Source organism: Nomascus leucogenys, chromosome 12 (genome assembly GCF_006542625.1).
Source record: "Nomascus leucogenys isolate Asia chromosome 12, Asia_NLE_v1, whole genome shotgun sequence".
In the NCBI taxonomy this organism is placed as follows: domain Eukaryota; kingdom Metazoa; phylum Chordata; class Mammalia; order Primates; family Hylobatidae; genus Nomascus; species Nomascus leucogenys.
The window spans coordinates 11,117,865-11,129,963 of record NC_044392.1 but is presented as its reverse complement, the minus strand read 5'-3'; the positions used below and the strand labels follow the sequence as shown (position 1 = coordinate 11,129,963).

General features: G+C 50.3%; 1 protein-coding gene across 1 annotated transcript; it reads left to right on the top strand.

The window, feature by feature from the left end:
* Positions 1 to 3,125: 3,125 nt before the first annotated feature.
* Positions 3,126 to 5,207, top strand: GUCA2A (guanylate cyclase activator 2A). Its single transcript, XM_030823384.1, has 3 exons — positions 3,126 to 3,226; positions 4,287 to 4,494; positions 4,927 to 5,207. Exons 1-3 carry the CDS (start codon positions 3,152 to 3,154, stop codon positions 4,989 to 4,991), a joined length of 348 nt encoding a protein of 115 aa, XP_030679244.1. The 5' UTR covers positions 3,126 to 3,151; the 3' UTR covers positions 4,992 to 5,207.
* Positions 5,208 to 12,099: the final 6,892 nt, after the last annotated feature.

Sequence of the window (12,099 nt, the reverse complement as noted above, 5' to 3'; positions counted from 1 at the left end):
AAACAGGTCCTCAGCCTGGTGGCCCCACCTAAGCCCCATCCTTAACTGAAAGTCAAATCCCAACCCAGCTTTAGCGTCACACTTAAGCCAGACCCACCCCCATCATAAACCTAACCCAGCCACACCTCCAATCTCTGCTGCAAACGCAACTCCAATCCCAGTCCTGCCAATGAGCCCCAGCCTAGCCCAAAGCAGCCTCCACGTCAGTTACAAGCACCACAACAGCTCAATCTGGACTGCGCCCTCGGCTCCACACCTAACTCTAATTGACCCCGACCCAACCTCAGCTCCATCTCAACCTGACCCTAATCCAAACCTACTTTAGTGTCGCCCGAATTGAGCCCCAATCCCAACCCCGCTCCAGTCTCCCCAAGCCCCGGCTCCAGTCTAGCATGGACCGCAGCCGCACTCCCGAACTTCTCCCGGGTTCATCCCCACCCCAGCCTCCCAAACTCCTGCCCCTCACCTTCCCCCCAGCTGCATCCCCCAACATCCTGTTGTTCAGCATCCAAGTCCCACGCCCCGACCCTCAGCCCCATTCCTTCCCCTAACCCCACTCACTTCCACGCCCACTCCCACCTGCACTCAGCAAGGGGACCACTGTGTGGCTGAGCTTGGTGGGCACACACACATGTCCAGGCACGCACACACACCTCAGCACACACACACACCTCAGCGTATACACACACGTCAGCACTCACACACACCTCAGTGTATACACACAAGTCAGCACTCACACCTCGGGTATACACACACGTCAGCACACACGTCTCAGCACACACGCACCTCAGTGTATACGCACGTCAGCACACACACACCTCAGCACACATGTACCTCAGTGTATGCACACACCTCGGCACACACACCTCAGCATACAGACACACCTTAGTGTATACACACCACATGTCAGCACACACACACGTCAGCACATACACACACCTCAGTGTATACACACACGTCAGCACTCACACACACCTCAGTGTATACACACATGTCAGCACTCATACACCACAGCACATACACGCACCTCAGTGTATACACACACAGCACACACACACACCTCAGTGTATACAAACACGTCAGCACACACACCTCAGTGTATACACACACGTCAGCACACACACACCTCAGCACACACAGCCCACATACGCACCTCAGTGTATACACACACGTCAGCACTCACCTCAGCACACACATGCACCTCAGTGTATACACACACCACGGCACACACACGCACAACACAGCAGACGCACTCAACTCAGCATACACATACACACCTCAATGCACATACACACACATATCTCAGTGCATATACACACATGAGCATACACACACATACCTCAGTGCACATACACACACCCCAGCAGACACACACCCCAGCAGACACACAGACACATCCCAGCAAACACACACACCTCGGTGTACACACACACATGCCTGTGTATATACACACTGACACACACACACCTCGATATATATATGCACACCTTGCACAGACACAGATACCTTGGTGTACACGGACACACATATACCCCTCAGCATACACACACATACACCTCAGCATATATACACATGCACTCCTCAGTGTACACACATGCCTCAGCACACACACACCTTCAGCACAAGCACACATACAAACACACCTTGGCTACACACACCCATCAGGGTATATACAGACACCTTGGCATACACAGACATACACATCTCCGCAGACACACCCCCCCCCTTAACAAACACACACACGCACACACACACACACTCACCAGAAAGGGGTGGGAAATCCAGTGCAGCTGTGAGGACTGCCCTGGGAGCTGGGCCAGGAGCTCCCTGCCCCTCCCTGAGGGCCTTGTCCCGGCAGTTCCCTCCTGGTCAGGCCCAATTCCCTCTTCAGTGTTGACTCTCCCCACCCAGGAATTCCTGCCCAACCTCCCGCCCTAGGGCTGTCCTGGCATCGGGCCAGGTTGGCTGAGTAGAAAGATGACAATCCCAGGGCTACCCTCTCTCCTGTGTCCTGGGGATTCCTGCTCACAACAGCACACAGTGAATGCATGCTGCGCTGAGGGCGCAGTCTGAATGGGGTCAGAGTCTAGAGGGGCGCGGTCACACCCAAGCAATTCCCCAGTGAGATCTGTGGAAAGGGGACTGCATCTGCAGGGGCAAGGGGGGCAGGCGGATTGCGGAGGAGCTCATTCGAGGACACCCTGAGGCTGCAGGGCAGGCATGACAGGATGGAGACCAGCACAGGATGGGGACAGCCTGTGACTCAGACAGGCAGGAGGTCACCAGAGGGGCCAGGGAGGACCAGGAGCTGTGGTGGCTGCTAAAACTAATACGGGAATGGACCTCTGCTGAGTGCCTTCTGTGTGCCAGGCATTGAGCTAAGTGATTTTAAAACCTCACTTGATTCTCGAAACAATAATGCCTACACATACCTACCCCATGAGGTAGGTATTATATTGGGTTCCCACAGGGGACACAAGGGACAACGAGACTCAGAGAGGGGAAAGCATTGGCCCAAGTTCACATGCCTCACAGCTGGGCAGTAGGTAGAACTGAACCCAGGCTGTGCGGAGGGCTTCCTTGAAGTCGCAGCAATCAAACCCAGCCCCTGACTTGCCCTGCAGCCTCCCCCGTGGAATTTCTCACATTTCTCTGAATATTCCAGGCCTGTCTCACCTCCTGGCTGTCCCTCTGGCATGAAATGGCCTTCTGTCCTCAGTCCCTTCTCTGAGAAAACTTCCACCTATTCTCCAGAGCTCAGCCCCCAGTGCAGCCCCGTCACCTCACCCTAATCACCCCACCCTAATCGCCCTGCGTTTCATTGTCGGGCTGGGCCCTCCTCCTCAAGGGCAGGGTCTGCCGGCCCCACACACCAGCACAGGGCAGTCATGAGTGAATGTGCCTTGTTGGTGAATGAATGCAGGACCCAGCCCGGCTGTGGGTCAAAGTAGGTGCTCAGGGAGGGGCCGGGGGGCCCCCCTGCCTGGCTCTTACCTCCTAGGGCTGTCTCGAGCCTTATCTGATAAGGCTGACAGGTGAGCAGATGAGACTGACAAAGGCTTCCGGGTTACTCAGTAACCTACGCTCTTTAAAAGTCCCGCCGCTTCCCCCGGCATCCGGAACAGCCACCCCTCTCTCGGGCACTGCTGCCATGAATGCCCTCCTGCTCTCCGCACTGTGCCTCCTCGGGGCCTGGGCCGCCTTGACAGGAGGGGTCACCGTGCAGGTGAGTCCTGTGTCCCTACCCTGGCCCAGAAGGCTCCCTGCCCCTAGTGCCCAGGGCTGAGAGCGCAGTCCCCTGAGAGAGTGCCTCCTCTTTGGGGCTGGATTGAGGGTGTGTGTCCGAGGCTTGGCCTTCTTCGAGGAGCTCCCTCTCAGTCCAGCCACACACACACCTTTCCCTTCAACTTTGGAGGAGAAAGAAACCCAGTGGAGGGAAGAGGAATAACCATATGGGGAAGGCGGGGAGTTGGCCAATTTACTGAGTGTCCCATGTGCCGGCTCCTTCCCCAGCCCCTCACTGTGGCCCCACCATCAACCTGGAAGAAAGGGATTATTAGTCCCATTTTACAGAGGGGAAAACTGAGCCTCACAAAGGTTCTGTAACAGGCCGTGGGCACATGGCTGTGGGAAGTGCAGGAGTTGGATTTAAATCCAGACCTTACTCCTCAGTTCCGTGCTCAGCCAAAGCACCCCTGTGGGTTCCAGGAACCACGTGGACACCCTGGAGGTCCTGACAGATGGGTGTGCCTACCAGTGCCAATGTTGGCGACAGGCCAAGCTGGCACCTAGCGGGCCCCTGCTCTCTATCAAAGCCAGATTCCGGGAGGCCTTTTATTGCTTCTCAGACAAAAACCAGGCTGCAGGCTGGAGCTGGGGGCCCAGTAATCAGCCGCACCGCTCTCAGGCAGGGGAAGGACAGCCTGGGCTTGGCCACGTGGAGCTACGACGCCTGGGTGCTGGTCCTTTGCCTCTCCCTAAAAATCAGCACACTGGCTCCTACTCATTAGGCACCTATGGTGTTCCTGGAGCTTCACACCCATTTTCTCCATTCCCCATACAACATGCAGAACTTGCGGGTTCCAGAGTGTCCAGCATCACGGAGCCAAGCCAGGGCGTGGGGCCTGAACTCTGCCCCTCACAGTGCCCTGCAGTGGATCGCCTGGCTCCCATATGCCACGAACACTGCCCGTGAGCACCACTGGGCTGGACCGGGGCCAGCATGGGGGGCACAGCCAGGAAGCAGGCTGCAGCCTGGCCTCATGCTCTGGGCTTGTCTCTTCCAGGATGGAAATTTCTCCTTTTCTCTGGAGTCAGTGAAGAAGCTCAAAGACCTCCAGGAGCCCCAGGAGCCCAGGGTTGGAAAACTAAGGAAATTTGCACCCATCCCTGGTGAACCTGTAGTTCCCATCCTCTGTAGCAACCCGAACTTTCCAGAAGAACTCAAGCCTCTCTGCAAGGAGCCCAATGCCCAGGAGATACTTCAGAGGCTGGGTAAGCAGCCTTCTTCCTCTCTGATTGGTGGGGCTTGGGAATGCTCTGGTAGCACTTGAGGAAGAGATGTGCTCTGATTGGTGGGATTTGGAGGAAGGGCTCAGCTCTGACTGGTGGAACTAGGGAGCTTGGCTCTGACTGGTGGGTCTGTTCCACGCCCACTTCAATTCCAAATTGTAATTGCTGAGGTTTGGGAACTAAGACCGTTCATCTGGTCTTAGTTGCCTCTCTTTCAGGTGGAATCTCTGCTTTGATTGGTTGGTTTGAGTGGTCTGTGTGCCCTGGTTTGGGGCAAAAAGCCCAATAGGTCAGAGTACGGGCCTGCTGAGATTCTCCTGGGGCTGAGTGGTGACGTACAAGCTCTGGGCCAAGGGCGGCAGGGGCCTTGAGAGGAAATGCTGGTTCTCATGAGGCTCCATCTCTGTTGTGCAGAGGAAATCGCTGAGGACCCGAGCACATGTGAGATCTGTGCCTACGCTGCCTGTACCGGATGCTAGGGGGGCTTGTCCACTGCCTGCCTCCCCTCTGCAGCAGGGAAGCTCTTTTCTCCTGCAGGAAGGGCCACCCATGATACTCCACTCCCAGCAGCTCAACCTACCCCGGTCCAGTTGGGAGGAGCAGCCTGGGGAGAAACTGGGTGACTGGAGGCCTCGCCCCAACACTGCCCTTCCCTGCCACTCCAACCCCCAGCTAATAAACCAGATTCCAGAGTACTCTGGGTGTTGCCTTCCTTCCTTCCTTCATCCCCTAGTCTACCCTGCCCTGGAAGCTCGGGATGTAACGTACTAAGTGAAGGAACCCACTCTCTCCGCTAAGCTGCTCACTGTCCCTGGGGCTGCCACAGCACAGAGGCGTGGAGAGGATCCAGATCTCCAAACCACCGAGGCAGCGGGTGGTGGGGAGGGTTTGCTTCTCTTTCACATCTCCTGAGGTCACCAAATTCACTGAGCCACATGTGAGTAAGGGAGCCAGTCTGAGCTGGTTTGGAAGACCAACGCAGGCACTCGGCCCACTAGAAGACTGGCACCAAACTCTTGGGTATTCAAGGACTTGGCTCCCACCAGCCATGCTAGTGTGGCCTCCAGCCATGACCACATCCCACACCACACCTCTTGCCGTTTCCTCTGCTGCTGCTCACCTCTCCACTGCCCCTCTTCCCACACTACTGTCCAGGCAAACTCCTACTCAGGCTCCAAGGCTTTCGTTCCATGGCCTCTCCTCAAGACAACTTTCTCAACCCCCCAGGAAGAGTCTCAATGCTCCCATTGTGACCTTGACCTTGGTGCTTTCTGGGCACTGTGATCACCCACAACCCTTGCACAGCTCTGGCCACCCTGTTGTGCAATGGCTTCTGTGGGGGAAGTCTGGGGAAGTCTCTCTGACCTCCAGACCCACATAGATAATTGCATGAGGATATAAAACAGGGCAGGGTCCCAGCCACAGCTTTTCCAAGCACTGTGTGATCTTTGGAAAGTCACCTTCCCTCTCTGTGCCTCCACCTCTTCCACTATAAAACTGCGGCACTAATATTTCCTGCCTCCCAGGCTGGGTGAAACAATGCATATAAAGCCCTCAGTTCAGGCCTGACACAAACATAAGAGGAATTCAACAAGTGGTAAAACAAACTAGAGAAAAGGGGATCAGGATCAGGCTGAAAGTGGTTCCGACAGGGTGAGGAGGCAGGATGTGGAAGTGAGGCTTGTTAGCAAAGGTAGAGGCAACAAAAAAAAGAGGAGGCAGAACTCCCAGGGGTCCATCTTGAGGAGTGGGGTGGAGGGGAAGTGTCACAAGGGGGATTCCATGGGCTTCAGAATTCAAAACGTAAGGTCTCTTCTAGTTGAGATCAGGAAGGCTTTGTGAAAGGGGAAGGGCAAGTGCATTTGCATCACCTCTCGAGATTTGTACTGGGATGCAGGTAATTTCAAAACCAGTGTGGAAGTAGGGAGAAAGAGGGTGTTGCAGAAGGTGGGAATGGTGCAGAGAGACACAAAGACACTGGAATGCTTCAGTCAGGACAGAGTGGAGCTTGGGAGGGCAGACAGGACTGAGTTTGAGCCTTTCTGTGTCATTTACAAGCCGAGTGTCCCTCTCTGAGGCTTGGTTTCTCATCTGAAAGTGAGGATGATAACAGACCCTACCTCCCAAGGTTGGCAGGGGATTAAGTGAGATGTGTGGTGGAGTAGAATCATTTAATGTCCTAACTCTGGAGCCAGACTCTTCGGGTATAAATCCTGGCTCTATCTTTTACAGGTATGTGCCTTTAGGCAGGGTACCTAGCCTGTTCTCTCCTCAGTTTTCTCATCTGTAAAATGGGAAAGATAAGAATCCATATATCATAGGGTTGAGTGAAGAGTAAATGAAAAAATGCTGGAAAAACTCTTAAAACTCCACTGGTTTTGAACAACCACTAGGTCAAATAGGAAATCAAAAGGAAAATTGAAAAGTATCTTGAGACAAGTGAAAGTGAAAATACAGCATACAAAAGCTTATGGGGTGCAACAAAAGCAGTTCAAAGAGGGACATTTATAGCAATAAATGCCTACATCAAAAAAGAAGAAAGATTTCATATAAACAACCTATTGTTACACCTCAAGGAACTAAAAAAGAAGAACAAACTAAGCCCAAAGTTAATGAAGAAAAGATCAGAGCAGAAATAATTGAAATAGAAACTAGAAAAACAGTAGAAAAGATCAACAAAAGTAAGAGTTGGGTTTTTGAAAAGATAAATAAAACTGCAAAATCTTTAGCTAGACTAAGAAAACGGGAGAAGACTCAAAAGCATTGGAAGCTATCCCTTTAACGTCAGGAACAAGACAGGTGTGCCCATTCTTGCCACTTTTATTCAACATAGTACTGTACTGGAAGTCCTAACCAGAGCAATTAGGCAAGAAAAAGAAATAAAAAAGCATCCAACTTGGAAAGGAAGAAGTTAAATTGTCTGTATTTGCAAATGACATCATCTTATGTATAGAAAACTCTAGATATTCTACTAAAAAGCTATTAGAATAAGCAAATTTAGTAAAGCTGCAGATTACAAAATCAACATACAAAAATCAGTAGCATTTCTATAATTAACAGTGAATGATCTGAAAAAGAAATCAAGAAAACAATCCCATTTAAACAGCAACAACAACAACACACATCTTAGGAATAAATTTAACCAGTGATGGAAAAGAATCATACACTAGAAAAACATAAAACATTGATGAAAGAAATTAAACAAGATGCAAATAAATGGAAAGGTATTCCATGTTCATGGATTGGAAGAATTAATATTTTTAAAATGTTTATACTATCCAGAATGATCCACAGATTTAATGCAATCCCATGCAATCCCTATCAAAATTCCAATTTCATTTTTTCACAGAAATAGGAAAAACAATCCTAAATTCCCCAAATAGCCAAAGCAATGTGGAGCAAAAAAGAAAAAGCTGGAAACATCACACTACTTGATCTCAAAATCTACTACAGAGCTGTAGAACAGCATAGTACTGGCACAAAGCAGACAACGAGACTAATGGAACAGAATAGAGAGAGCCCAGAAATAAATCTAGACATTTACAATCTGATCTTTGACAAAAGTGCCAAGATCACACAATGGGGAAAGGACAGTCTCTTCAATAAATGGTATTGGGACATGCAGAAAAATGAAATTAGACACTTATCTAACCTCATGTACAAAAATTAACTCAAAATGGATTGAAGTCTTAAACTTAAGACCTGAAACTGTAAAGCTACTGGAAGAAGGCAGGAGCAGTGGTGAACACCTGTAGTCCCAGCTACTCGGAAGCTTGAGGCAAGAGGATCACTGGAGCCCAGGAATTCGAGGCCAGCCTACACAACACGGTGAGACCTTGCCAAAAACAAACAAACAGACAAACAAAAAGCACCAAAACCCAAAACAAAACAAAATAACAACAACAACAACAAAAAATGTACTAGAGGAAAACTTTTCGACAATGGTTTGGCAAAGATTTCTTGCCTATGATCCCAAAACCACAGGCAATAAAACTAAAAATAGACAAAAAGAAGTGCGTCAAATTAAACTGCTTCTGCACGGTAAGGAATGAAAAGAATCTATAGAATGAGACAAAATATTTCAAATGAAACATATGCTAGTGCATTAATATCCAAAATATATACAGAATTCAAACAATTCAATAGCAAGAAAACAACCCAATTTAAAAACAGGCAAAGCAACTGAATAGACATCATTTTTCTTTTCTTTTTTTTTTTTTTTTTTGAGACAGAGTCTCGCTCTGTCACCCAGGCTGGAGTGCAGTGGTGTGATCTTGGCTCACTGCAACCTCCGCCTCCCGAGTTCAAGTGATTCTCCTGCCTCAGCCTCCCGAGTAGATGGGATTGCAGGCACGTGCCACCATGTCCAGCTAATTTTTGTATTTTTAGTAGAGATGGGGTTTCTCCATGTTGGTCAGGCTTGTCTAGAACTCCTGACCTGAGGTGATCCACCCGCCTCGGCCTCCCAAAGTGCTGAGATTACAGTGGTGGGCCACTGCTCCCAGTGACATTTTTCAAAAGAAGACATACAAAAGGCAAGGAGGTATATGAGAAGGTGCTCAACGTCACTAATCAACAGGGAAATGCAAATTAAAATCATGACGAGATATCAGCTCACATCTGTAAGAAGGACTTTTGTCAAAAAGGAAAAAAAAGATGCTTGCTGAGTATGGTGGCACCCACCTGTATGTAATCCTAGCTACTTGAGAGGCTGAGATGGGAGGATCATTTGAGCGTGGGAGTTTGAGACCAACCTGGGCAACGTAGCAAAATCCCATCTCAAATAAATAAATAAATAAATACACACACATTAGCAAAAAGAAAAGATAACAGGTTTTGGCAAGGGTGTGGAGAAAATGGAACCCTCACACACTGTTGGTGGAAAATCATGTAGCATAGCCATTATGGAAAACAGTATGAAGTTTCCTCAAAAAATTAAAACTAGAAATGCCATACAATCCAGCAATCCCACTTCTGGGCATATAGCCAAAAATACGAAATCAGTATGTCAAAGAAATATCTGCAGTCTCATATTTATTTTAGCATGATTCGCAATAGTCAAGATATAGAATCAACCAAGGTGTCCATCAACAAATGCATGGATCAAGGAAATGTGATATATACATAACACAATGAAATACTATTCAGCCTTAAAAAAGAAAAAAATCCTGTTGTCTGTGACGAAGTGGATGAAACTGGGGGACATTATGCTAAGTGAAATAACCCAGGCACAGAAAGACAAATCCTACATGATCTCACTGAAATGTGGAATCTAAAAAAGTTGTACTCATAGAAGTAGAGTAGAATAGTGGTTACCAGGGGTTGGGGTTTGGGAGGAAGTGGGGAGATGGTAAACAAAGAAGAAGGAAAAGAAGAAGCTCCGCCAGGCCCACGGAGAGCAGCTGGTTGATGCTGGTATCATTACTGCTTCTAGGCAGCAGCACGGCCGTGTGGCTGGCACATGGCAGGACTCAAGACAGTGGCAGTTGTCTTTGCTGCCTCCAGCAGGCAGGTGGGAAGCCAGCATAGCTGCAGGAAGCAGCGGCAGACGAGTCTAGATCCAGATAGTGCACGAGCTCCGGTTAGACTTGGTAGTTGGCAGTGTGGAGCCACGGAGGAGTGGGGGCACCATCAGGGTGGTGCTGCGGTGCTCCTCTGGCATGGTGGGCATGGAGGGCCCACAGGACGCAGGGCCAGGAAGGAAGGTCTGGCCCGGCCCAAAGGTAGTGCTAAAGGTCCCAGTGAGTGAGGATGGAGGGGTGAGAAATAGGGGCCCAGAGAACTACAGGAGGCATTGCAAAGGCCCTTCACCAGCCCTGCCTGTGGGGTGAGGGCAAGGAGGAATCTGTAGCCTGGGAGATTGCAGGACTCATGAGCAGAACTAAGCAGCTGTCTTGGGCATGCTCCCAGGTCTTCGGGAGCTGAGTTCAGATGGCATAGCCCCTTGGCCTCCGACTTTCCTCTTCCCCGGCTGCCTAGGACCAAGGCTTTGGGGGAGCCCACTCTGGAAAGGTCCTGCTCCCAGGAGTTCCCAGCATGGCTCCTGGCCTGAATAAAGGCACTGAGGTTGGCTGCAAGGAAGCGGAGGCTGCACCGGGCCCCTGTCAGCCATCATCAGCTGGAGCAAGGCAGTAATATGGTGGTCAGAGCATGGACCCTGGCCCACATGTCCTGGGAAGGGCCCTGCCTTGTCACTTTGCTTGGTCCATGATCTGGGCTTAGTTTTTCTCTCTGTAGCTGACTCTTCTTAGGCTGGATGGGGTGATAATAACCGTATCCACTTCATCGGTCTGTTGTGAGGACTCCATTAGTTACCATGAGTGCCAAGTGAGTAGGATAGTGCCTGGGATAGAGCGAATGCTCAATCAACATGGGCTATTATAACTATAATAAGAATAATAATTTTTATTTTTTTTCAATTTTTTTCTGAGACAGGGTCTTGCTCTTGTTGCCCAGGCTGGAGTGCAGTGATGCGATCTCGGCTCACTGCAACCTCCGCGTCCTGGGTTCAAGTGATTCTCTTGCCTCAGCCTCCCAAGTAGCGGGGATTACACGCCTGGCTAATTTTTGTATTTAGTAAAGATGGGGTTTCACCGTGTTGGCCAGGCTGGTCTCAAACTCCCGACCTCAGTGATCCTCCCACCTTGACCTCCCAAAGTGCTGGGGTTACAGGCATGAGTCACCACGCCCAGCCTATAATTATTATTATTTTTAAAGACAGGGTCTGGCTCTGTTGCCAAGGCTGGAGTGCAGTGGTGTGATGGCAGCTCACTATGGCCTCAACCTCCCAGGTTCAAGTGACCCTCCTGTCTCAGCCTCTTCAGTAGCTGGAACTACAGGCAAGTGCCAACACTTCTGGCTAATTTTCAATTTTTTCATAGAGATGGGATCTCCCTATGTTGCCCAGGTTTGTCTCGAACTCGTGGCCTCAAGCAATCCTCCCATCATGGCCTCCTAAAGTGCTGGAATTACCGGTGTGAGCCACTGTGCCTGGCCTTTATTAATAAATATTAATAAGGAATATTAATAAGGAATATTATTAATATTCTTTAGGCTGCCGGGATGGAGAGAGGGCGGGAAGGCCTCCCAGCTGGAGCTGGCCAGATGGTCCCTGTGGGGCTGGGAAAAGCGGGAGCCTGGGAGTGAGGATGAAGGCCAAGGGCTGATCTTCTCAGGCAGGCCCCAGGCAGAGTCAGCCCTGATTACGGCTTGGGAGGGCATGCTGCTTGAATCTTCCCTCCACTCTCTCCTTCTGTCTCACCTCCTCCCTGCCCCAATCCCAGTCCTGGGTCAGGAGCACAGGTGCTCTTGCTCCGAAGCTGGGGAGGCCTGGAGTTCAGCCTGGGGGTTGCCAGGTCTGGCTGGCTCTGTGGCTTCTGAGCTCTGTGATCCTGGATGCCTCATTCCTGCTCTGAGCCTCAGCTGCCTCATATTTGGGATGGGGTTCAGTCAATCAACTCCCCGGGACTTGAAAACTTCAGGAAAATTCCTGCCTGATATTTTTGGTCCAACCTTTCTCCTCAACCCACACTTCTTCTCCAGAAGCTCCTCCCATGGCTCCTGGGGATGAACAAAGCACACATGGAC

Coding starts and splice junctions, on each gene's coding strand:
- GUCA2A (XM_030823384.1), top strand. CDS start 3,152: ATGAATGCCCTCCTGCTCTCCGCACTGTGCCTCCTCGGGGCCTGGGCC. Junction 3,227..4,286: donor CAGGAGGGGTCACCGTGCAG/GTGAGTCCTGTG, acceptor TGTCTCTTCCAG/GATGGAAATTTCTCCTTTTC. Junction 4,495..4,926: donor GGAGATACTTCAGAGGCTGG/GTAAGCAGCCTT, acceptor TCTGTTGTGCAG/AGGAAATCGCTGAGGACCCG.